This window comes from Crocodylus porosus, unplaced genomic scaffold, assembly GCF_001723895.1.
Source record: "Crocodylus porosus isolate Cpor-Errol unplaced genomic scaffold, CroPor_comp1, whole genome shotgun sequence".
NCBI classification, from domain to species: domain Eukaryota; kingdom Metazoa; phylum Chordata; order Crocodylia; family Crocodylidae; genus Crocodylus; species Crocodylus porosus.
Genome location: NW_017728907.1, coordinates 55,371,352 through 55,393,809, shown reverse-complemented (window position 1 = coordinate 55,393,809; position 22,458 = coordinate 55,371,352). Strand labels below are relative to the sequence as shown.

At 45.4% G+C, this 22,458-nt stretch overlaps 2 protein-coding genes across 2 annotated transcripts in view; one reads left to right on the top strand and one right to left on the bottom strand.

The window, feature by feature from the left end:
* The window catches only part of USP24 (ubiquitin specific peptidase 24), an 89,420-nt gene extending 82,352 nt beyond the window's left edge, over positions 1 to 7,068 (top strand). Inside the window, exons 59-67 of the mRNA XM_019531490.1 lie at positions 105 to 226; positions 525 to 638; positions 870 to 935; positions 1,268 to 1,334; positions 2,681 to 2,759; positions 3,466 to 3,541; positions 4,481 to 4,567; positions 4,849 to 4,959; positions 5,208 to 7,068. Of these exons, the coding sequence (XP_019387035.1) occupies positions 105 to 226; positions 525 to 638; positions 870 to 935; positions 1,268 to 1,334; positions 2,681 to 2,759; positions 3,466 to 3,541; positions 4,481 to 4,567; positions 4,849 to 4,959; positions 5,208 to 5,270 (785 nt within the window). The 3' untranslated portion in view covers positions 5,271 to 7,068. The remainder of the gene's footprint in view (positions 1 to 104; positions 227 to 524; positions 639 to 869; positions 936 to 1,267; positions 1,335 to 2,680; positions 2,760 to 3,465; positions 3,542 to 4,480; positions 4,568 to 4,848; positions 4,960 to 5,207) is intronic.
* A 4,389-nt stretch (positions 7,069 to 11,457) lies between these two features.
* PCSK9 (proprotein convertase subtilisin/kexin type 9) overlaps positions 11,458 to 22,458 on the bottom strand; it is a 25,493-nt gene continuing 14,492 nt past the window's right edge. The window contains exons 7-13 of the mRNA XM_019530636.1: positions 19,536 to 19,732; positions 18,817 to 19,000; positions 17,063 to 17,233; positions 16,516 to 16,664; positions 15,765 to 15,942; positions 14,414 to 14,595; positions 11,458 to 13,910 (exon numbers count right to left, since the gene is read on the bottom strand). Of these exons, the coding sequence (XP_019386181.1) occupies positions 13,713 to 13,910; positions 14,414 to 14,595; positions 15,765 to 15,942; positions 16,516 to 16,664; positions 17,063 to 17,233; positions 18,817 to 19,000; positions 19,536 to 19,732 (1,259 nt within the window). The 3' untranslated portion in view covers positions 11,458 to 13,712. The remainder of the gene's footprint in view (positions 13,911 to 14,413; positions 14,596 to 15,764; positions 15,943 to 16,515; positions 16,665 to 17,062; positions 17,234 to 18,816; positions 19,001 to 19,535; positions 19,733 to 22,458) is intronic.

Sequence of the window (22,458 nt, the reverse complement as noted above, 5' to 3'; positions counted from 1 at the left end):
CCTCTGCTGTAGCAAAGGTTGTCACGAACTGCTAGCTTTTGAAGTTTTATTTAGAACCATGTGGTGTTTATATCTCCGGGATGTGTTTTTTGTTTCTTTCTTAGCTCCTGGTCTCTTTAAACAACGTCCACCTCTCAGCATCACTGCCTCAGGTCCACTTCTGGCCCTCCATGAAGAAGTGGAAGCCTTGTTGTTCTTGCCTGAAGGGAAGCCTTATCTCATGGAGGTAGCTGTTGCTCTGAATTCCACAGAGGTTTCTGTACTTAAAACCTGATGGTTTGTTTGAAATACCGTTACATTTGTGGTATAAAGGGAACATTTGAAAAGCAACCAGCTGAAAAGCACACATCCTAAAAACCTTCTCATCTGTCTTTTTTTGTGCTGCAGCATTTCAGTAGTGTACTTGCAAGCCAAATTCTCACTGAAGGCAAGCTTCACAAAGATAGGGATCAACAGTGGCACAGAATATTACCGAAGACTCAGCAATTATAATTATATCTGCAATTATACGTATCTCTTTATAGGTGATGCACGCTTTACGGGAGCTAACTGGATCGCTGTCAGCTCTCATTGAGATGGCGGTATACTGCTGCTTTTGTAATGAACACTTTTCCTTCACCATGCTACATTTCATCAAGGTATGAAGCTAGTCAAAGTAGGCTTTCATTGTGATGATCTGTCCTACCTTTGGACTTAGGCTTGTGTCCTGCTGGTAACTTTTTTGGCATGTGTGCAATTCCTTGAGGGTTTTTTTTCTCTTTTAAAAAAAGTTAAAATGTTCTTCCAAGTTTCTTCAAGCTAAACATTCAGTGTATTTTTGAACATTGGTGTATTTATTCATCATCTGGTGAACTTTTTCTGCTATACAGAACCAGCTGGAAACTGCTCCACCTCATGAACTGAAGAACACATTCCAGTTACTTCATGAGATATTGGTAGGTGGAAAGGAAAAACTTTTTTATGAGATGTGTGAGTAGCCTGGATTGCATATAAGTTCATCACTGAAGGAAGGCATTATGATCACGGTTCTTATGCTCACTAATTTAATAATGTTGCCTTCTCTCAGCAAAGGCTTTTACTCTGTTTAAGTTGCCTCATTTTTATAGCAATGATCAGTAAAACGCTTGTTTTTGTTTCTCATTTTGGAATTAAGTAAGTGCATTTTATATAGAAATCTGAAGCGGCTGAGACTGGCTGTAGGTTGTAGAAACTGCCTTACACTTGCTGTAGAACTCTAAAATCTACCAATCTTTCCTTTCATTCACAGGTTATTGAAGACCCCTTACAAGTAGACCGGATCAAATTTGCATTTGAAACTGATAAAGGTTTGCTAGGCAAGTAGGCCAACCGTAAGCCTATTATAACATGTTACTAAATTGGACATTTTCTACAACTTTGGGAGAGCTCTTTATATTGAACATAAAATGTTGTAGTCTTACCTAGAAAGCCCTAGCAATAGCACTGAAATTACCTCCAGTATCTCTGCAGCTAAGACCTGGCACATCTCTTGCACTAGTGAAGGTCTTATTCCAAGAAAGGAAATTAAAGAACAATAACCCCACAGAAGGCACTTGGACATAATGTACAGTTATGTCAGTTTGGTAACTTTAAACATCCCTCAAACTTCAAGGTACAGGAGCTAGCTGTTCACAACTCTCTGGGAAAAGTTCAGCTGGTTTGCCAGTTCCATTGCTTTGTGATCTAAACAAAACAGCCTTTGGATATGGAGAGATGTAACAATGATATCTGTATCAGAGGATATCGATGTAAGCATTTGGATGTAACTGTTACAGCTGCATGATCCTCTAGCAATTCAAGTGTAGCAAAGATGGTTCGGTTCTAATCCCATTTTATTCAGGGTCAACACTGGGGCTGTTTAGTAGTTTGTACCACTAGGGAAAGTTAGGTTATAGGTGCTGATGTCCACTTGCAAAGGGAGCTCCCTCTCCCCTTTTTTAGGCTATTAAAGGGTACATTTGTTCATACCTGCTGGGTCCCAAGCCTACTTCAGGCAGTTCTAACAGCTGTTTCTCCCTGCATCTGTCCAGCATAAGGTTTCTCTTATAAAATTCAGGGGCAATAATTTCATTTTTGTATGGTGAGAGTTTCTTAGATGGTTGGTAATAGCTTGTTGTACTTTGCTTCATCCTCCGAAGGAGGGCTTACAAGGAGATAAATTTTGCTTTCATTTACATTTTGAGGCACTGCAAAGCAAGACGGCTATTTTTAAGTTGTTGATCTAAGTGAAAGTTCTGATATCTGGTTTTAACTGGAAACATAGTTTGCTCCCTGGTAGGGTGGAACCATGTAAGGATTCCCTTGTAAGGTAGATGAGAGGATATAACAGCACAGCAACAGATTTTAATACGTTGTACATGAATTTCAGATAAATTGTGTATTTTTTCCTTTTGATGTATTTTAATAAGAAAATGTAGTAACATTTAGAAAATCCTGAACAGAATGAGTACAGTGGTACATTCAAAATATACATAATCATGCTAACATCTGCAGAATTAATTTCCCGAAGCTGCATCTAAAATGAAATTATGCCATGGCCTTTTTTTTATTATTATTATTATTATTTTTATTTATTTTTTGCTTGAACATGATTCTCAAATGAGTTTGTAGCTCCTGTTGGCACAAAACAGTCATCTTTTCAATACTCATGTTTCTTCTACAGCTTTGATGCACCACAGTAACCACGTGGATAGCAGTCGCTGCTATCAGTGTGTCAAGTTCCTGGTTACTCTTGCTCAGAAGTAAGTCGTTCTAATGTTAAACTTTCCATAATAAGAGTGTCACCATTTTCAACCAGTCTCAAGCCTCCCTGCTGCCGTGGCTGCTGTCACGTCTCACAGTGTCCTCTTTAGGCTGGGTCACTGTGGTGCAGTTGTAGTTCAGAGGCTTGCCTCTGAAGTCATCCTGGAAGCTTTCTTGATGTCTTGAAAATGGGGTGCACAGTGCTGTAGTGAGGGAGTGAAGTTTTTACCTATTAGCATCTGGGGCACTTTTCTCCTGAAACAGCTGTTTAACACCAGCATTTCAAGTCAAAGCAACACAACTGTGTTCTGCAGGAAATGCCAAATCTTGCAGGAAAAGGACAAGCAGATCCTGGCAAATGAATTTAAGAAAGTCATATTAGGTCCTACAGTATATAAGTCCTATCCTGTCTTGTTAATTTATGATGCTGCTGGTTCGTCTTTACGTTTGAATGGGTTGAATTCAGGTAATGAATTGCCTTGTATAAAGTTTTACTCTCATTTATTTTATGTACGTATAAATACTATTAGCATCAGTTACTTTTTGAAGAATTGGCTATCATATTTTAAGACTGCACATTTGCAAGGACAGCAGAGAAGACTGACTTCTTTAGTATCTATGAAGTGCAGTCTTTTCTGCCCTTGCATTTCACATTTGCCTGAATTGCTTTAATTGTGGATAATAAATGCACTCTGAATTTCCAAGGTGCCCAACTGCAAAAGACTATTTCAAGGAGAATTCACATCACTGGAGCTGGGCTGTACAGTGGCTACAGAAGAAGGTAATGTTATAGAGAAGTAGTCTCTCTTTTTTCCCTAGTTGTGTTTGCAGCCAGACTTCTATAACATCGTATTTTGCTTGGCTTATTTTAGGAACCAATTTTATTTTTTCCATCTGTTTTTTGTGATCGTTCTTAGCACTGCATACAATTTTTCCTTCGTGTGTTAAGTAATACCTATTGTAATACAGCTACATGGTTACATTTGAAAGTTTTGCTTGGCTTTTTCACCTCTCTAATGTGTGTTTGTGCATGCACACTTATGTAGCAGTACAAATGATCGATGTGCTAAATTTGTGATAATCACCAGTTGTTGTCTCTGTGTCATGGGAGTCGTGTATGGACTTTTTCAGTGCCAGAGAACCGATGTCGGGACTTTTAGCGTGGAAACCCCGGTGTCGCTATCTTGCCCTGCCTCTGCCAGTGCAGGGAACCACCTTTCACAAGAAGCTGTGGCTACAGCCCATTACAGTTCAACAGCAACACTTGTCCTTTCCCCTTCCGTTCCCACTGCTGTGGCTGGGATCTCTAGAACCAGCTCCCTCAGCGCTGATGTAGACTATCTGATGTCTTCCCAGTACTCTCTTTGAAGCTGAGCAGCTGGTCCATGTCCTGCTGTTGCAGTCAGACCTGAGTCAGGCTTGGACGTTCAGCACTGCTGTGTGATCCGTGATCTCAGGCTGCCTCTCCACTCAATTTGCTGTAAAAACAGCACCACAGTTGTTGTGCTAATGGATTATTCCTCTCAAGTGAAGCCTTTTCATGACTCAAAAATGGTCATTTAAGTGAGACTGACACCAAGTCTCCAGTCAGCTGTCAAGAGTTTCAAAAGCATCAATCTCAAGAGCTTTGGCCCCTCTTGCTGAGGTGCATCTGAGGCCTTGGGTGTTGTTAAGTTTCTACTGCAGTTAATGCACTGTTTTTATTTTGGCTTTTATCTAGATGTCTGAACACTACTGGGCTCCACAGAGTAACGTGTCCAATGAAACCTCAACTGCAAAAACCTTCCAGCGCACGATTTCTGCACAGGTCTGTCAGTCACGAGAGCTCATGCTTTGCAGTCCTCTTTCCTGCTCTTCGCTTAGCGGCTCTCCTCTTGGCCTCACCATATACTCAAACACTTGAGTGCATCCTCTTCTAGAAGCGTGTTCCTGAAGACAGCCCTTAAATTAATCTGTTAGATTCTGCATGAGCCCTTTTCTGTTCTGAAAACAAGGAAGGTGGTGATAGGTCTGCTATCATTGCATAGTATAGAAGGGGGTACCCTCTGCCCCAGACCCTTAACCTCCTGACCTCCTGTTCCACCACAGGACACATTGGCATATGCCACAGCCTTGCTGAACGAAAAGGATCAGTCAGGAAGCAGTAATGGATCAGAAAGCAGTCCAGCCAATGAGAACGGAGAGAGAGCGCTACAGCAGGTAAACAATAGAAATGCATCAAGCGTTGTCTCAAGTTAACAATTCATGGTACGTGATTGCAGCGGTTAGCTTCATATTAAAAAATCCTCATACTCCATACTTTTGTGTTTGCCTCTTGGTTCAGGCAGCAGGAATAAAACACTGCATGCAGTCAGGGCAGTTAACCTTAAGGTGACATTTCATAGTGTACATTTTTGAAGAGCAGTGTAAAATAATTTCCTTAATTTTGTTTTTATTCTTGTTGAAAGGGCTCAGAGTCTCCCATGATGATTGGTGAGCCTAAAAGTGACCTTGATGATGTTGACCCTTAGAGGATATCTGCAAAACTCAAGATTTCAACTCGGAATAGCTTAATGCCTGGTACCTTTTTGAAACTGGAGTCCCATCACTTACACCTTTTGGAGGAGTCTGGAGAAGAGACTGCTTTATTTGAATGGGTGGTAACCTTCAAGGATTTATTTTCCTTTGGAGTTGAAAGCTTTTTCAGCTGCGAAGGCTTGTGAACGGTAAATGTCACAAAGAAGTACATCTTTCCCTGCAGTATTTAGTGTGACAGTCCAGCTGCAGAGAGCAGTTTGTCGAGCGGATTTTATCAAATACACAAAAGCTAGTGGTTGAAAATTTTATGTGAACATTTAAATGAGTGAATGTAAAACTGTTGCTTTTTCTGTGATGCTGCAAAAAAAAAAAATCTCTTGGTTTTTATACAGGAAAACAAAATCAGACTGCCTTTAGGTATGGAGGGCAAATTTTTAATCTTTCTGCTAATATTGAATAGGATTATTCAAAATTATGTAAAGATGTGTGATGACTTACATTTGCTTTGTAAAATATTAGTTAAAGAATCAGTTTACAGAAGGACCTTTGTATTTAATATGTCTCCCTGCTAATTTGTATAGCGCTTTACAGAGGGTTCAGTGAGAGCTCAGTAAAAACTGTGATTCCTTATGGAACGGCTTTGGTACAAGGAACTCTGAAATTGATCTTTTCCTGGTGACCTTCTTCTGTCAAAAAGAAAATTGGGAAGAGCAATAAAAAAAAAGCTTTGTTGTCTTCAGAAACACAAGTGTTGACTAAATGACATTGCTGGATTTGAAAAAAAAAATGTTGGTGAATAGTTTCACAAGGGGAAAAAAAAGCACTTTACCAGTGGAACTTTCTTGCAGTTTGACTCCATTCAGTCATCTTTTTTAACAATTGGAGACATATTGAATAAACTGTAGTCTTAATCATGTGATCTGCAATCATTGGCTTATGCTTTGAAATTACTGAGAAAGCTGGTATTGGTTGTATACGATGAATAGTTCCTTGAGTGAGTTGAGGACGTTGTGTGGATTTTATAAAAATTTTAACACAGGGAGAGAATGATCAGACATCGTTTGTATTTTCACTTGACCGGGCAACATTTCAACTACAACAGTTAGGGTTTATTTGCTCATAAATAACTGGAAACCAGTTGGGCTACATGAGCACCATTTTGCTTTTCCTTGTCGAACACAGTTCTGTGATCTCTAGTAGCTCTGGATACTAGTTTCTTCTGTGCCAATTGACTTTTCATATTTTGTACATTTTGCATCTTGAGTTTGTTGCATTTTCTGCACTGCTTTTTGCCTTTATTTATGGATTCTGCCTTACTTTAAAAAAAAACAAAAACAAAAAAAAAAAATGCACAGAAAAGGGGGAAATCTTATGGAGTGCCTGGGTACCTCCAAAACGGATAAATTTGCCAAGTCAAAGGCACAACCAGCCAAGAAGTGCCTTTTTTTCTTTTTACTTTTATGTACTGTTGCCGAAACAAGGGCCGGCAGACAGCTTTTCACTGTTGTGCACTAATCTTAAAATTAACCAGTCATTTCACTGTTGAAGTAAATATCCGATATGATTTCAGTTGTACAGCTCTATAACTTATTGCAGGTTAGAGAACCATTGTCATAAATTGCATGTGCAGAGTAAGGATGGCATTGTAGTGGATATCACTTTTTTTCAAAACAGTGTCTTCACTGAAACGTGGCCGAGCGAGCGTGTTTTATAAATGTTTCTGATACCATGCTGGGAAATTTTAAATGTGATGTTTTAAATTAATTTTGAATAAATCATTTCTTACTGACACCCCTACATTCCCCATTCCTATTGCTTTGTAATGGATCATAAATCTTCTCAGTCAGCATACAGTGGTGACGTAGTAGATGATGGTCAGTATTTGTTCTTATGGGCCACCATCAATCCGTTTGTCGCTTCAAGTTCCCATTATTTCCAGTGGAGACGATGCCCTCTTCCAGCTCAAAGCAACAAGTCTTGGCACCAACATTTGCTTGTCACCACTGTACGTTCCAAACCGCTGCAAACTTCTTTGGTTCTGCTCACGATGTCCGTGGTTAGCACTTTCAGTACAATGATACCTGGCCAAATGAGTCGGTTTCCAAGCTGCCGGCATTGCAAGATTTATTTTTTTTGGATGCAGTTGAAAATCTAATTTGTGTGTGAATTGTGCCACGTTTCTCTGTTGTAATTTTTACTGCCAGTCTTTTGGATGAAAATGCTTTTATACCTCTTCGAAAATGTTTGGTAAGGGAGCAGCCATAGTGTGTGTGTGCGCCCTCGTGGAGAGACTTGTCTGATTTATGCATAAACCTTGCTACCGGGAGGAAAAAAAAAGCCCTAGGTAGTCCTGGTGAATGGCCTTGGGATTCCTGGTCAATGGAATAAAGTTATTCCTTTCAAAGAAACTAGTGTAGTCTTTTTAGATTGTGCACAATTATGCTGCTGTTTTGTTGAACATCTGATCCTTAAACCCTTCCTGGCCAATCCTTCAGGTCGCAAGCTCTGAAAGATGCCCTGCCATAGATGCTCCCTCCATGCTGCTGCTTTCTCTTTCAACATCAGTGGGTCCTTTTTAATGCTACTGCTGACCCAGCTGTCTCTAGTGTGAGGGTCTCTGCAAGCACAACAGTGAGTGAGTGAGTGAGTGTAACAGCTTTGCACTAATTCCTGCCAGCTTCTCGCAGTCGAATGGGGTGTGTTGGGTTGTTTCTGCTTTTCAAGTTGCTGATTAGGCTGGTTAAAGTCTGAATTGTCCCTGTGTCAAGTTGCAAACCATTGCTGACTTATTTTTGTAGGTGATTTGGAAGGCAGTTGGATTTTTTCAGTACTCCCACTGGTGCTGGTTCAAAGAACAACCTTCTGCCAGGAGCAGGACACATACATCATGCTTAATCTACTTGTCCTTTTGTTATTCATGTCTCCTGTTGTGATCAAGCAGGGATCTGGTTACAGCCCTACCTTCCGTAAAAGAACTAAGCTCTTCCTGCCAGACGCTTGTTACCACTCGCTTCATCCTGTGGATAAAGACTTCTTAATTGGCAAAGGCCCTCAGAGCAGCATGCTCTCAAAGAAACTGTTTTCAAGCAAGATCAAGGCTGCCACCACCTATTGTGTTAATCCCTTGATAGGAAACCAAGGCCTGGAGTCAGTGCAGTGCCATGCTTAACAGTTGAAAGCGTTGGAGTACATTTTTTTTCAGGGGCTTATACACTGTAGTCGTGGATCTCACTCCATCCTCGAGTGGATTGATGGGCTTTGCTCATGTCCCAGGCAAAAAGCATGACCCACCTTATTGGGAGGATTTATGTGAGGGCGCTGAAGGTACTATAAAAATGCTAATTTGCTCTAGATAATGCTGCTGTCTTCAGTTATGCCTCCAAAGTAAGAATTGTCCCATTCCCACTCATTTTGGCCAACAAGCAATAATTGTTCGTTGCTCTCCCTCATTTTTGGGAAAGCCAGTTTTGATCTTCCTGCTAAATTAAGAACACTGATGAATGACAGTTTCTAGTACCCTTTTGTGAGCTTTTATTACATCAGTTTGTGGCCAACCCTAAGGAGCCTGTATTTTGCTTTCCTATTTGACCCGGCAACATTTTATATCCTTCAGCCTTCTTTCGTAAGTCATTTCTAAAGTGAAGTGAAAACATTCCTCAAACTTCAATGTCCTGAGTTCAGAATCCCTCAGACTTACTCTGCTTGCTTAAAAAATAACTTGGAAGTCTAAGAACTGCTTTTACTGCTCTTAATACCCTGTGCGTCTGAGATGTTAAGGTGAGCAGGAGCTAATCTTGAATTCAGATTGATCAGTTTACTTTTCCTGAGAACACAAATGCTAGAAAAACCTCTGGTTGTGAAAGTGGACAGTCATCAGAGGTATCCTTTTCAGTTTAATTGATTAAATAGCATTGCCTAGCCGCAAAACAGTCCTTCCTTTTGCAGTCTTCATTGTAAGTCTCTTCCATGTGCAGTGTTTGCTGTGAAAGAAGAAAGTCTTCCTGTAGAGAGTATGACTTAAGTGTTCTTTCAGTGCTGGCCTGCTGATCAATAGTTATTCAAAATACTTCAGTATTATCTTCAAAACCGTTTAGCTAAGAAGCACAGTAACATCAGCCTGCTCCTAAGCCCTTCTGGGCCGCAGACAGAAGTGCAACTTCCACTTTGCAGGGAGCGATCCGAGTTATGACAATCCCCTGGGCCCAGACAGATGTTCACTGTTGATTCCAGGGGGAAGGGAGTCTAGCTGCTGGCCACAGCCTGCACCCAGTTTTCCCCAGCAACAGCCCCTCCTCTCTTCCAGCCCGTCCCTGTTTCAAAATGGGAGGGAGGGGAAGGGAGCAGAAGGAGCTTGTTCTAAGGGTTCCCCAACCAGCTCTGGATGGTGGGGCTGGTGTACTGGAGCCCCCCTAGTACACTCACCCCAACCTCCAGCAGGGACTGAAAAACCCCCAAACTGAACTCCCTCCGTTCCCTTTTCCCTCCTCTCATTCTGAAAACAACTCGAGGCTGGCATCAGCGTAGACAGAAGTTACAGGAGGCACTCTTTTGAACCGTCCTCATCTAACCCCTCATACAATGAAGGGTAATGATTTTCATCTGATCAGCCACTTCTGAAGCTGTCTGCAGCCATGAACTTATTTGGTCATGGCTATAAACTGCTTTCTGTGGCCAGAGCAGGCAAAAATTGTCACTTCTGACTGCAAACCTGCAGTCACTGCAATGGAATCTTTTCACGTTGAGACAAGAAAGTTTTGACCAAAAAAAGGAAAACAAAAATAGAGATGCCAGTGGCCAATGGAAGCCCAGGTCGTAGAGCTGCCAGTTGCCTCCACACCCAAACTGAAAACCATACACTGCCGCTGCATAAGCACAACCTGTGACGCCTTCCTTTGTAACCACCTTCCACCCAGATTAATGCTTGGTTCACTGAGGGTTATTAACAGTTGCAACTACAGCCCAGCATGATTATCTGTACCATGGTAATCCAGTTAGTAAGTTATGTCCCCTCTTTAACTATGTTTTCGTTGTACCAAACTCGGATGATGGTTCTACAGCAGACCGATTTGAATTACAGTTGTCGCTTCCTTTCCCTTTCCTTCGTTAGTACGATGTATGATGAGAGGGTCCTGTCCAGCCCGCTCCAGAGTCATCAGCCTAGTGTGGTTAAAAGTAATTTTAACAAATAGCCTTTGAAAAGTTTGAGCAGCGTGCTCATTACCACCCTGTCCATGCACCACTACTGAAACTGGGTGACACCAAAACCACCATGCTCACTTGGGGAGGGGGTGTAAACAGAAGGGCGGCAGCCCCAGAATAGCCAGTAGCTTTACTGGGAGAGAAGAGACTTGTGTTCAAGTAATTCCTTGTGTTGGCATGCAAGTATCTTACCCTCCCCACACTGACTGTTTGAAAGAGGGTCTTCCTTATACCAAGTGGGACTCTCCAAGAGAAGGGACTAACTATTGGACTAGACCAAGACTGACCTATAGCCAAGGGGCGAGGAAACCTGAAGCTGGATTACAGGAGAGCCTGCTTTAAATGCCCTCGGCACCAGCCTACAGAATCAATAACGGACTGTGTCCTTATCTGGCAGTGCCTGAAGTATAAATGCAGCTGCAGGAAAGCATAAACAAGGCTCATGGGTATGATCAAAGGGAAATGAATGCATTTCAAAAGTAGAGTATCAGAACTCAAAAAGCCTGTAAGTACTTTAATAAGGGGTTGCTTTGATTAAAAGTTACCAGTTAGTCATTTTGGGAGGGTGGGGGAGGAAGGGGAACCACCCACTTTGTTCCTGGATTGAACAGAACTTCTCACTCCAGCTTCTCATTGCCACACGTATAGAATCGGTTGAGGATTGGCCCTTGAATATCATTACAAGCTGCTGTAGCAATAGTTTAAAGACCAGGTAACTTCTGCACTTAATACCTTTAAGATGATCTAAAAGAGCGCAACCAGGTAGATCTGTTGTTCAAGCATTCGGCCACTGTTTGGCTCAGTATGTGACGCATGTGTGTAAACAAACAGATGGACTGGTAGAGAATAACGAATTTTTAGATCCCATCAGCCTTGGTGGTGCCACTGGCCCACTGCCATGCAAGTCCTTTAGGTCCTGGTCTTCTCACAGGTACACTTGACAGTGTTTTACTCTGCTGCTTTACATACAAACAACACGCATTGATGTATGACTTTATTTTTAAAAAGACACCATTATAAAATGTGCTGTTTATAAAACCCCAAATAAATAGTTTCAAGATACAAATGCTAAAAATGTGATAGTACTAGGAAGGCTTTTCCTGTACCTTTAAAAAAAAAACAAAAAACTGAATGCAGCACATGCGAGTTCAAACATCTATGTACCTCTGAAACACCTGAAAGCGCAGCTAAAGCAAAACAAGCTATCAACTTTTCTCTAAAATAAATGCTAATCAAATGACAGCAGATATGTGACTCTAACGGTAAGCATGCCCTTAAACTGAAGCTTGCAAGCTTGATAAAGCATAAGCTGGGATCTACCTCCCACACAAAGAGATTAATACAAAAAAAACTGCAAAAATCATAATTTGAAGTTGGCTAGTGGTTTAGTAGAATGGTCCAGCAGGAATCAAATGAGTAAACAGAAAAGCTACAAGAACAGTGCATCGGCTTGAAAAGATTCAGGTTCTTCCCAGACATTGTGACAGTGTGAACACGCCCCACAATGCGCAGCAGTTGTAAAATTTCAGTGAGGAATCTCAATGTAGTGTGAGAGAGGACGGTAGGCTCTTCTGGGACTCAGATCAGGACAGCTCTTTTCTGTCATGGGCTGTTTGAACTGCAGAGTGTGTGGATTAACTTCTCGAGACTGCTCTATGAATGAACACTACGCTTATTGCTGTGGTATTGATCCCCCTACATAGCCTGCAGAAAGGAAGTGCCTGGTTTCAGTCGGGCAGGCAGGGTGCACAGAGAATCAAATGGAGGATCTCCCGGGGTAAGTCTCAGTGTGGGGAGGGTGCTAATGTCTCAGGGTAGGGGCTGGGAGAGGGGGATGAAGCTTGGCTATTTCAGTAAGACAAAAACTCCCCTCCAAAAGCAAATCCCTGGAACTGCTTAGATGAACCCCATTCAACAAGTGATCTCTACATGGCAATGGCCTGGTCTGTTGGAGGGCACCTGAAGCCATTGTGGAGGTAAGAAACTGAAATGGGAAAGCAGGAGACTGCAGGCCACTCTCCTGCCATGGCAAAAACTCAGTGAGCCCCCTGGAAGAACAAAGGCAACTCTGGCCTCGCTGCCTCCAGGTGAGCTGTCCACTAAAAGGCAAAATGCCCCCTTGACAGACCATGCGCACAGGTTGCACTGCTCTCTCATCCTTAAAAGCAGTCTTAGAGGGGGAGGGCATGCCTTGCTCTGCCCTGCTGGGCTGGCACTCCAGTACCTAGTGCAATGCTGGGTTTGTAAGGCACTTGAGAATGAAAGGCGCTGGAGTAGACCCAACAAGAAATTAAACCCCTGCCACTAACAAATTGCACGCTTGTGCGGCACCTCCTGGAGGATCAGCACAGAACTTGCAGTCCAAAGGGCTACAGTGGTTTGGATTTGTGTCTGGGCACCACAGTACCAGAGCTAATGCCAGCATAGCTTTGCTAAGCTGCCCATGGGTGCTCCTGCCAGCCAGACCTGCCTCAGTGGCAGCGTCTATACCCCGCCCCATGTCCTATGACCAAAGGCAGGTAGAGGCAGCCTTCTAAGACAAATCTATTCCTATACCAGAAACTGGCCAGCCCTGAAGCTTTTAAAGCCTCTGTTCTGTGCCTCAGCCACATGCAGGGTGGTAGTGGGAGGGAAGAGTATCATGAGTTGGGAGATGGTGACACAAATATGCAGATTGCTGGGAATTTTGGAGACTGTCTCCAAAATGAACAAGAAGTTGCTTGATCTCCTTAACCTAAAACGTGCAGTCAGTGCACCATCTTCCAGATCCACACAAGGACACAAGTCACCTTCCCACCGTCTGACTGCCCAGTTTCATAACCTCGTTTCTTGGCATTTTTAAGGGGGGGGAAAAAAGGAACAATAAATCTCGCAACTGTTGCATGATAGGAGTTCTCCCCACACCAAAATGATGCCCAGCTAACATTTACTTTACATGCAGTGGGGCAGAAGATCCTGTAGAAGGAAAGTTAGCCCCTTGGCCCTGGGAGCTGGGGATATCCTAGCACAGCTGCACTTGAAGTGTAGGTGTGTTAGGACTCCCACCTGCACGAATTACTGTGTCACTGTCAGCAGTGACCAAATTTGGGGGAGGCGGGGAAAACGGATCTGCCTCTACAATAAGAGTAGAGACATATCAGCTCCAACCCTTTTGGAATGCTTTTTTTTTTTTTTTTTTTTTGGAGTAACATCAGTTTCTGCTCAGCAGAGGTGCCCCATGGCCCTGGACGGCGCCATCACTGGTTGCTGGCAGTGTGCTTGTCCTCCAGCTCTCTCTTTCTGCAGCAGATAGCGATAGCTGATGCCCCTTTGCCACCCTGGGCATTCCTCACTACACAAGTGTCATCAACAGCATAGGCACCCAGGGTGCCAGGACCCCAGGAGTAAGCGTTGCATCCTGTCAGAGTCCAGTCGTCATCACAGGACACCATCACCTGAGAGAGAGGGATCGGATCACTCTTCAAAGGCACAACAAAAATCCAAGGGATATCCTGAGCCCAGGTGGCGTACGGGTAAAAGCAAGCCAATCTCTGTAACCAACAGCATGTAAAAGGCAAGCCAGGGGGCTGACATCACATCTAGCTTCTCTGCATTCCCCAAATTACCAAGAATCCACCTATTTACAGCTAGGTCGGCTCGAGAGAGCCCCTGAGATGAGCCCAAATCAAGGCTTTGGCTCTCCTACCTGAACCATAGGGAGACACCTTAAACCACCCTGCCAAATCATCCCACCTGCATGGGGAACTGAGCTAGTTCAACACAAGTACAAAGAGGTGCAACTCCACTTATGGCAAACAGCTGGTGTGAGGAAGTGTAAAGCAGCTGCATTGGAAGACCCTCTGTTCTGGAAGATCCACAGACTTTAGATAATCATTTCAACACACGAGCTTAGCAGAAAGGATGCTGCCAATATCTGCAGTGACTGGCTACTCCTCACCTGTTCTGTGAAGTCCGTAGGAGAATGTTCCTTCACCTTGCATTCGATGCTGGGGGCATGGCAGCAGGACGCATGTGAGACCAGGTCACTTCTACCTACGCAGTGGTTGTGCCCGTTTTCTGTCTGTAGAATAGGTCTGACGTTGTCACTAAACTCTCCAGATGGAGAATGGGAGCTACAACCTGCCAATAATACAGAATGCTCCTAAATGAACAAGAAGAACCTGCTCTCAGGAGTAATTAAGTGCTAGGACCATCTGCTGCCCTTGAAAACACTAGAAGAAGAGCACAAGATGAGGCTGGGGAGGCATCTCCAAAAGAGCTTCGCCAGTACACCTCAATCCTGATACAGACCCTAGCGGGGTCCCACCAAAGCAGAAGTTGTCAGTTGAACAAGTGCAGGAATGGTGCTGGATAGGCAAATGTCTCAGGAGTGTAAAAAGCCACCCATTGTTTTTACACACCACCTACACATGGGATAGTTGATGATTTGGTGCTAACCGATTCTGTGTTTTGCAAACCTGCAGTGACAACTTTTTTGAGTCACCAAACCTGTTAGCGTGCTAGTGGGGAGCCTGTGTGAAAGATTAGCAGCCTGACTGCACAGCTGAAAGCATTAGGAACACATCAGTTGGCTGCTTAGGTCATGAGTGATCAAACCAGCCAGCTCCATGTACAAATAAGACCTAAGAATCCTCAAGGACTTAATGGATATGTCTACACATGCATTAGGCATGCCTAAATTTAATGCACATTATCTTAATGCACATTAAGGCAATTTAGGCTCATGTCTACACATGCATGCATTAAAGCGCATTAACGCCATGTGTGCAGACTGATGCAGGAGTAAAGTCAGTCCCAAGTCAGTCCATACACAGCATTAATGCACCTTAATACATCTGCACATATTAATGCACTTTAGCTATTCATGCCTAAATTTGATGCCTGCTTTGGCAAGTATCAAATTTAGACATGAACAACCTAAAACTGCCTTTATTAAGGTGCATTAAAGGCATGTGCATGTAGACACACACCCTTAATGCACCTTAAATCAGGCTAAAGTGCCTGAAATCAGTACACGTAGATGCTCCCAGTGAATATCAAATTGAGCCTCCCAAGTCTGACTGGCTTACTCTTACTGTAGAAGCAGATAACCAATAGGCAGAATGGGCATTTGGTGAATTGTATCAAGTTAGCTTCAATCCTTCAAAGTTTAATTCTCTGACTGCCTAGAGTACCGTGAAACCTGGCAGGTCCCTGGCAATTAGGTGTGGGCAGTCTCATCCAGCAGGGAATGAGGAGAGATCAAATACCTGCCCCCTCAAGTATCAACAAGATACTCTCTACAGTACCTGTCAAAATGTGGTTCTTGGAGCAGCCTACAGCTGAGGTCAATGCCCCCTCCATGGCTTGGGAGCTGGCATGAATCTGGCAGTGTGCTTTAGGCCAAATGCAACACCGAGCGATGGCATAGACACCACTGCCGCCAAATGCGTTGTGAGCCACACATTCCTGCCTGCCTCCATGGTCCTGCAATTCAGAAAACACAGGTGTAAAGACAACTCAGAGCCAGGAAATGCACCACGCTGTACATGAGAGTCAGGTGTAAGATGGATAAAAATCTCTGAAGGTACCTTTAGGACCTGGCCTGGCTCATGAAACCACCTTTCCTTTAAAAGTGAATTGACTAGGAGGCCAATGGTCAATCCAGCCCAGGTACGGGAGACAATGACTTGCCTGAGGCAAAGCCTCGAGTCACTGGGTTGATCAAGAGAAGTCCTTTGTCTTTACCCATTTAACAGCATAGGCTAACACCACGCAGGATTTCCCCAGCCTGTCTCACATCATCACCTCCACAGCTGTTGGGAGGTGGGAGACATGAAGCAGCCGACAAATCGGAGCACAGGCTATCCAATTCTAGCTATCATTCAGTGGAGCTTCAAGGGCCTTTCGAGGATTGCTCCCAACAAAGGCTCTTTTCTAAGGGTTAGATCCCACAGCCCTGGCTGAGCCAAAATATCTGCTGAGCCAAGGGAAAGTTTGGCAGCATAAATGGATATAACTCCACAAATGAAGCAGTACAACAGGCTGCCAGCAAATCACCTCTATGTGTTCTCCTCGCCTCCTGCCGTTCTGCGAGAAGCTGGAGCAGCTGAGCATCTCCTCGTTCCCAGTGCAGTGGGCGACTGCTGTCGCGGAGTGAGTTGACTCTGACCTGGCAGACCACACAGAGCGGCAGTACAACAGCTCATCTGAAAAGGGATGTTTTGGGCGTCAGTGCAGCACAGCAAGACCACACTTGAGTCCGGGCTGTATGATCCCAAGCAAGACTAATGCTGCAGATGCCACATTTGTTCTTGAGCCAAAGTAACCTGGCAATGTGACTATCTATTTCCTCTCCAAACAGTGCTCATGGACAATGGCCAAGGAGTTGCAAAGGAGAGTAAGATCCTCTGCTCTCTCTACAAAATCCCATATAGAGACAGCAACACCACAGCTTCCAAGTCGCTAACTGGAAGGACAGTTGCACACACCCAGCCCAGCTAGGTGCCATTTCAATCATGCACATCTCCATGTTATTATGAAGGCAGCATTACCACTGGGAACATCTTTTGATGCGTAGCTGCCCTCCGGTACACAAGTGACTTACCTGCTCCCAATCTGGCCGGCAGTGCTGCCACTCTGTTGGGTGTGATCAGTCTCTGGTCTTCAGGGAACCAGGCCTCATTGATAACCTTTTTGGTAGAGAAGCGTATTAACCTTTGCCTCAGCTCCGAGATCGTCAGCGCCGAGTTGGTGTTCAGGATCATGGCTGCGATGCCTAGGAAGGAAACGAGTGCTCAGCTACAAACAGAATAGTAAGCCACAGACCCAGACGTAAGGAAGTAATATCCCACTTGCTTTTGATCAGGGTGAAAGTCCCCGATGCAAACTGCATTTGTGTGCCACCATTGCAGCATTCACACGTTCCACATCTTCACTGCAGCGCTGTTTGCACCGCGTTTGGATCAGCTCAGAATTTCATAATTTGTCCAAAGACAACAGCCCAGAGCCTCATGGGTAGTTAGCTGGTTAGGTGCTTCAGTCCCATTAGCCCACTGGGTAGCACAGGAGAGGAGAAGAAAGAGTTTTGTAGATGCTTCCTCTAGAAGAATTGCAAGTTTTTGTGCCCGAAAGCTTCCAATTAAAGAGATTTTTTTGCAAAAATCTTGTTGGTCTAATAAACGATATCATCCCTACTACAAGTCCTGATTGCCTTTTCCTTTAGAATTGCATGCCAACCCATGCAGCTGCAGTATGAGTTATCCTTTGTATGCTCCTTATCAGAGACCTATCCACATTGCTGAACCAGTCGCAATCCCAGGAAATCACATGGCTCAGGGGTAAGTGTGATGAACTGGACACCATCCCATGGCAGGTATCATTCCATCGTTCCAGCCATGCAGGCCGGTGAATGCAGTCTTTCCATTGCACACGCCAATTAAGACAGAAAGAAGAAGCTGCTTTTCAAAAGCATCTCTCCTCAGCTTTGGTTTTAAAAGTGATTCCCTCCCCTACAGGTTCCTATTGACAATGCTAATGACACAGCCTGAAAAGTTTTGCCCTCTGGGATGATTTTCCTCCAAGGTAACCTGCTGCCTGGCTGAAAGCATACTTTTGTCACTGTCAGCATCTTCTCTTTCCCTGCACATTCGTACCCTGGGGATCCTGGCCTCACACAAGGACCCCTAAGGGTGCATTATTTACAGTCTAAGGAGGAAACACGCTTACAGTGAGCCACACTCCGCCTTGGGCCCAGGAACCCACAAGGCATGTCTTTATTAGACTATGACATACACCCCGTCATGCCTCGTGGCTGAATCAGGGCAATCGTGTATTTGCATGAAGCTGCTTGTTAATCCCTGACAAAAAATGTGATGTTAGGAGACAACTCCTCCATGTGCTGGTTGCAGCATCTGGGCTACGCAGCCATTGGAGGGGGAGGCTCTGGTCCAAAGCTACCCTGAAGCCACTGCTCACTAATATGCATCAGATGCTGTAACATCCAGCAGCTTAGTTCCTTGTGGTCATGTCCTACACTTATCCCTGCTGGAGGATAAGGCCTGTTTCTCTCACAGGCCCCACCTTCACTCCTGGTCACCTTCCAGCAGCCTCGGTAAAGAATCCCCTGATTACAGCCTCCTCTTTACTGGCGTTCCCCAGCAGGGATCAAACGTGGCTCCACGTGCCCATAAGCCCTGTCTGAGAGCAGGGCCCCGCTACACAGAGGCTCTGCATGCAGCCGTAGCAAAAGAAAGGTCTCTGCCCCCGCCAACGTGCCCACTGCCAGTCGATATACAGCTTATTATGAGCATGGTGGCACCCTTCCTCCCCCTTGGCATTCAAGCCTTTAAAACCGTTCACCTGCAACATGCGCAGCTGCCTGGGACGTCCCACTCTGCGAGGTGAAGCAGGTGCTGCAGTCACTGGAGGCCCCAATGATATCATCTCCTGGAGCAAACATATCCACGCAGCGGCCAAAGTTTGTGCCCATGGTCCCCATGGAAACAGGCTGGTCCTGGTAGTCTGTTGCTCCAACGGTGATAACCTGTATGTTACAACAGTTGTGACCTGGACTGTCAGCAGTGGCTAGGTGTTAAATGGCGCGAGCAGATCATTTCATGAGCAATGATGGACCTGCAAGAGGCAGTGGGTGTAGGGAGACCCTTTCAAGTTCAATAGCATAGCGGGGCCTCCTGGTTTGGGAAGAGGCCTCTAAAAGTGATGAGATTTCCTGGCCATTCACAATACCCCTGAGATTAATAATACTGTGCTCCTATAAAGAGAGAAATGCTCCCCTCTTTCCCCACCTCCTGCCACCCCATTCAGGGAGTCAAAGAGAAGAATGAAGACAGAGCAGGACCGTGGCTCTGCCTGACCCTGTCCTGGGCTGAGGCAGGGGGGCATGCCTGCAATCCCTCCCCAACCCGGCACTTTTAACCCCAAAAGCTGGAGACCCGAGGCACAGAGCGGCGATGTCACCGGACAAGGTCACGCAGCAAAACCATGTCGAGAGATGAGGATTCTGCCCCTAACTCGCAGCATCTTGCTCAGCCCAAGAGAGGCCGTCCCCTGCTCCCTACCTCTGGTTCTGATGCTGGTGAGTACAGACAGGCATCCTCCTTGTAGTTACCGGCTGCGGCAATAATCACCACCCCCGTGCGCACCATCAGCCGGCAGGCCGCATTCAAAATGTGGCTGTAGCCTCCAGCGAAGGGGAGCAGAACAACCAATGGCGTGTAAGGCTGGGCCTCCAGGGTGGTCTTGATAAACTCCAGGCCTGGCAATTGAACAGGAATTACACTGAGAGCAGAAAAACATCACGCCAGTGACTCACTCGCTTCTTGGGGACCAGATTCAACTCCTCTTCCCTCTCTTCGGAGAGGGGCAACAAGCCTCCTTTTCATGCAAACATCCATAATGATGAATTGCATGGAAAGAAATGCAGTTGCTCCAGGGGATGTTTTCCTTGGAAGCGCCAGCAGGTGTGTCGGCTGCAGGGAGGTTGGAACAGGCAGCCAGGGGTCTCCTCCTGGCAGACGGATGATTTAAACCAGAAATCCAAGCAAATCCAAAGAGGGACAGACAACTCACTGAGGCCAGGCTCCCTCCCAGCCCTCCGATGCTACCTGTGTAGTCCTGGTGTTAGCTACAGTGGATGGTGTTAGCTACTTCGGGCTGACCTGGTGCGGAATCTGTGGGTACAAGGTAACCTAGGGGATAGTGACCGCCTCGTGATTGAACTCACTATCCGGCCAAGGGTGAGTAAACTAACCACCAGGGCTGAAGTGCTAGACTTCAGAAAGGCTAACTTCAGCGTACTCAGGAGATTAGTTAGTGAGGCGTCAAAGCTCAAGAGCACTGGCGAAATGGGGGTCCAGGAAGGGTGGTCGTTCCGATCCTACGGGCACAGAAGGAGACAATCCCATTGTGCATAAAAGGGGCAAAGGGACCAAGAAGCCCTCTTGGCTGAACAGGGAGGTCCAGGGAAGCCTAAGAACAAAGAAAGAGGTATACAGGCTGTGGAAACGGGGGGTAGCTTGTTGTATATGAATCTTGTAGGCTAAAAGCAAGGCTTTGTAATGCTAAAAGTGAGGCCATTTCTTTATCCTTTCGCCTCCATTTCATAAAAGCAGACACAGCACTTACGAGACAGCTAGGAGAGAAGAGGGGTACTGTGTAAGAGTTACTGATAAGATATGAACCTAGCTGAATCCAGTCAACAGGGGAATCTCGTCAACAGGGGAACCTTGAAAGTCGGGCATGATTTGTTTTTGTTAGATAAAGAAACATCTTGAGACAAAATATATGAGGCATGTAGTCACGAGAGTTAAACTTCGGTGTTCACGCTTACAGTACTGCTTGATTGGATAGCATAGTAATTTAGCTAATAGATGATTAGGTATTTTTACGAGCACGAGCTAATCACGAACTAACGCTTACGCACTTAGAAAGTGTTAAAAAGTATTATAACTAGTAGGCGGGGTCCCTCTCTGCAGAGGCACCTCGCTCGAGCGAGTAAAGATTCTGTATTTGACTTTGGATACTTGCTCTGTGTGATCATTGCCCCAGCTTAGAGAGAACTGCAGACGGCTTTAAGAGCATAATTTGTAACAAGCTACCAAGAAGGAGTATACCTCCCTGGCTCGCACTTGCAGGGAATCAGTTAGAAAGGCCAAAGCAGGATTAGAACTCAGGCTGGCGACAAAAATTAAGGACAACAAAAAGTCCTTCTTCAGTCATATAGGGAGCAAAAGGAAAGTGCAGGGTAGCATCAGACTAGGGCAATTGGTGACAGAGGGGGGACAAAGCCTTGGACTGCCAATCCAAGCAACACCCACAAGTACAGCCCAGCCTAGACCGACGAGCGGAACATATACGCAGGTAAGCAACAGAGGCCCGGGCAATGCTGAGACTAGGGGGCCAGTGCACACATCCACAGGAGGCCCCAAATGCCTCTACACAAATGCTCGTAGTATGGGAAAGAAGCAGGAGGAACTTACCCTCCTGCTAGCTGACACCAACCTGGACATAGTGGAGCTCACTTAAACGTGGTGGGACCCAATGCATGACTGGGCGGTGAATGTTAAGGGCTATAGGCTGTACAGGAGGGACAGGACAGGGGACGTGGTGCTCTACATTAAGGAGGAATACACATCCTCATCAGTTAGCAAAGAGTCAGAGAAGGGGTACATGGAAGTGCTCTGGGTTAGGATACTAGGCAGTCGAGGGGAAAGAGACTTAACGGTGGGGGTCTACCGCAGACCACCCAACCGAGGGGAGGAGCTAGACCAGGAATTCTTAAGTCAGCTCACGGAGGTAGTTAGGTCAAAGGACGTGGTCATCATGGGGGACCTGAACTTTCAGACATCTGCTGGGAAGAGCAGTCAGCCAGGTCTGACCGCTCACGTAGGTTCCTAGCCCAAATGCAGGACCTCCAAATGCAGGAGGTGCACAGCCCCACTGGGGGAGACACCTTGTTGGACCTGGTGCTGACCACGGGCAAATACATGGTGCGGGGGCTGCGGGTGCTCGACCACCCAGGCGACAGCCATCATCGCCTGCTGGGATTCACCATCCAGCGCAAGGTGGCAAAGGCCTGCAGCAAGGCAGCAGCCCTAGATTTCAGGAGGGCAAACTTCAATAAGCTAAGGAGAATAGTTGCGGAAGCACTGAGGTCCCGGAGGGGAGGGAAGCCAGGTGTCCAAGAAGAGTGGTCGCTCCTTAAGGAGACTATCCTCCAAGCCCAAAGGGAGATAATCCCAACGCAGACCAAAGGGAGCAGGACAGCGCAAAAGCCCCCATGGCTCACCAAAAGCATCTGGGAACGTCTCCTAGCTAAAAGGGAGGCACACACCCAATGGAAAGGAGGGGCCACCACCAGGGATGACTATACTCCAGTTGCTTGGGATGCAGGGGGGCAGTCAGGAAGGCCAAGGTGGAGATGGGACTGGGACTAGCTTCCCAGATCAAGGACAACAAGAAGTCCTTTTTTAAATACATAGG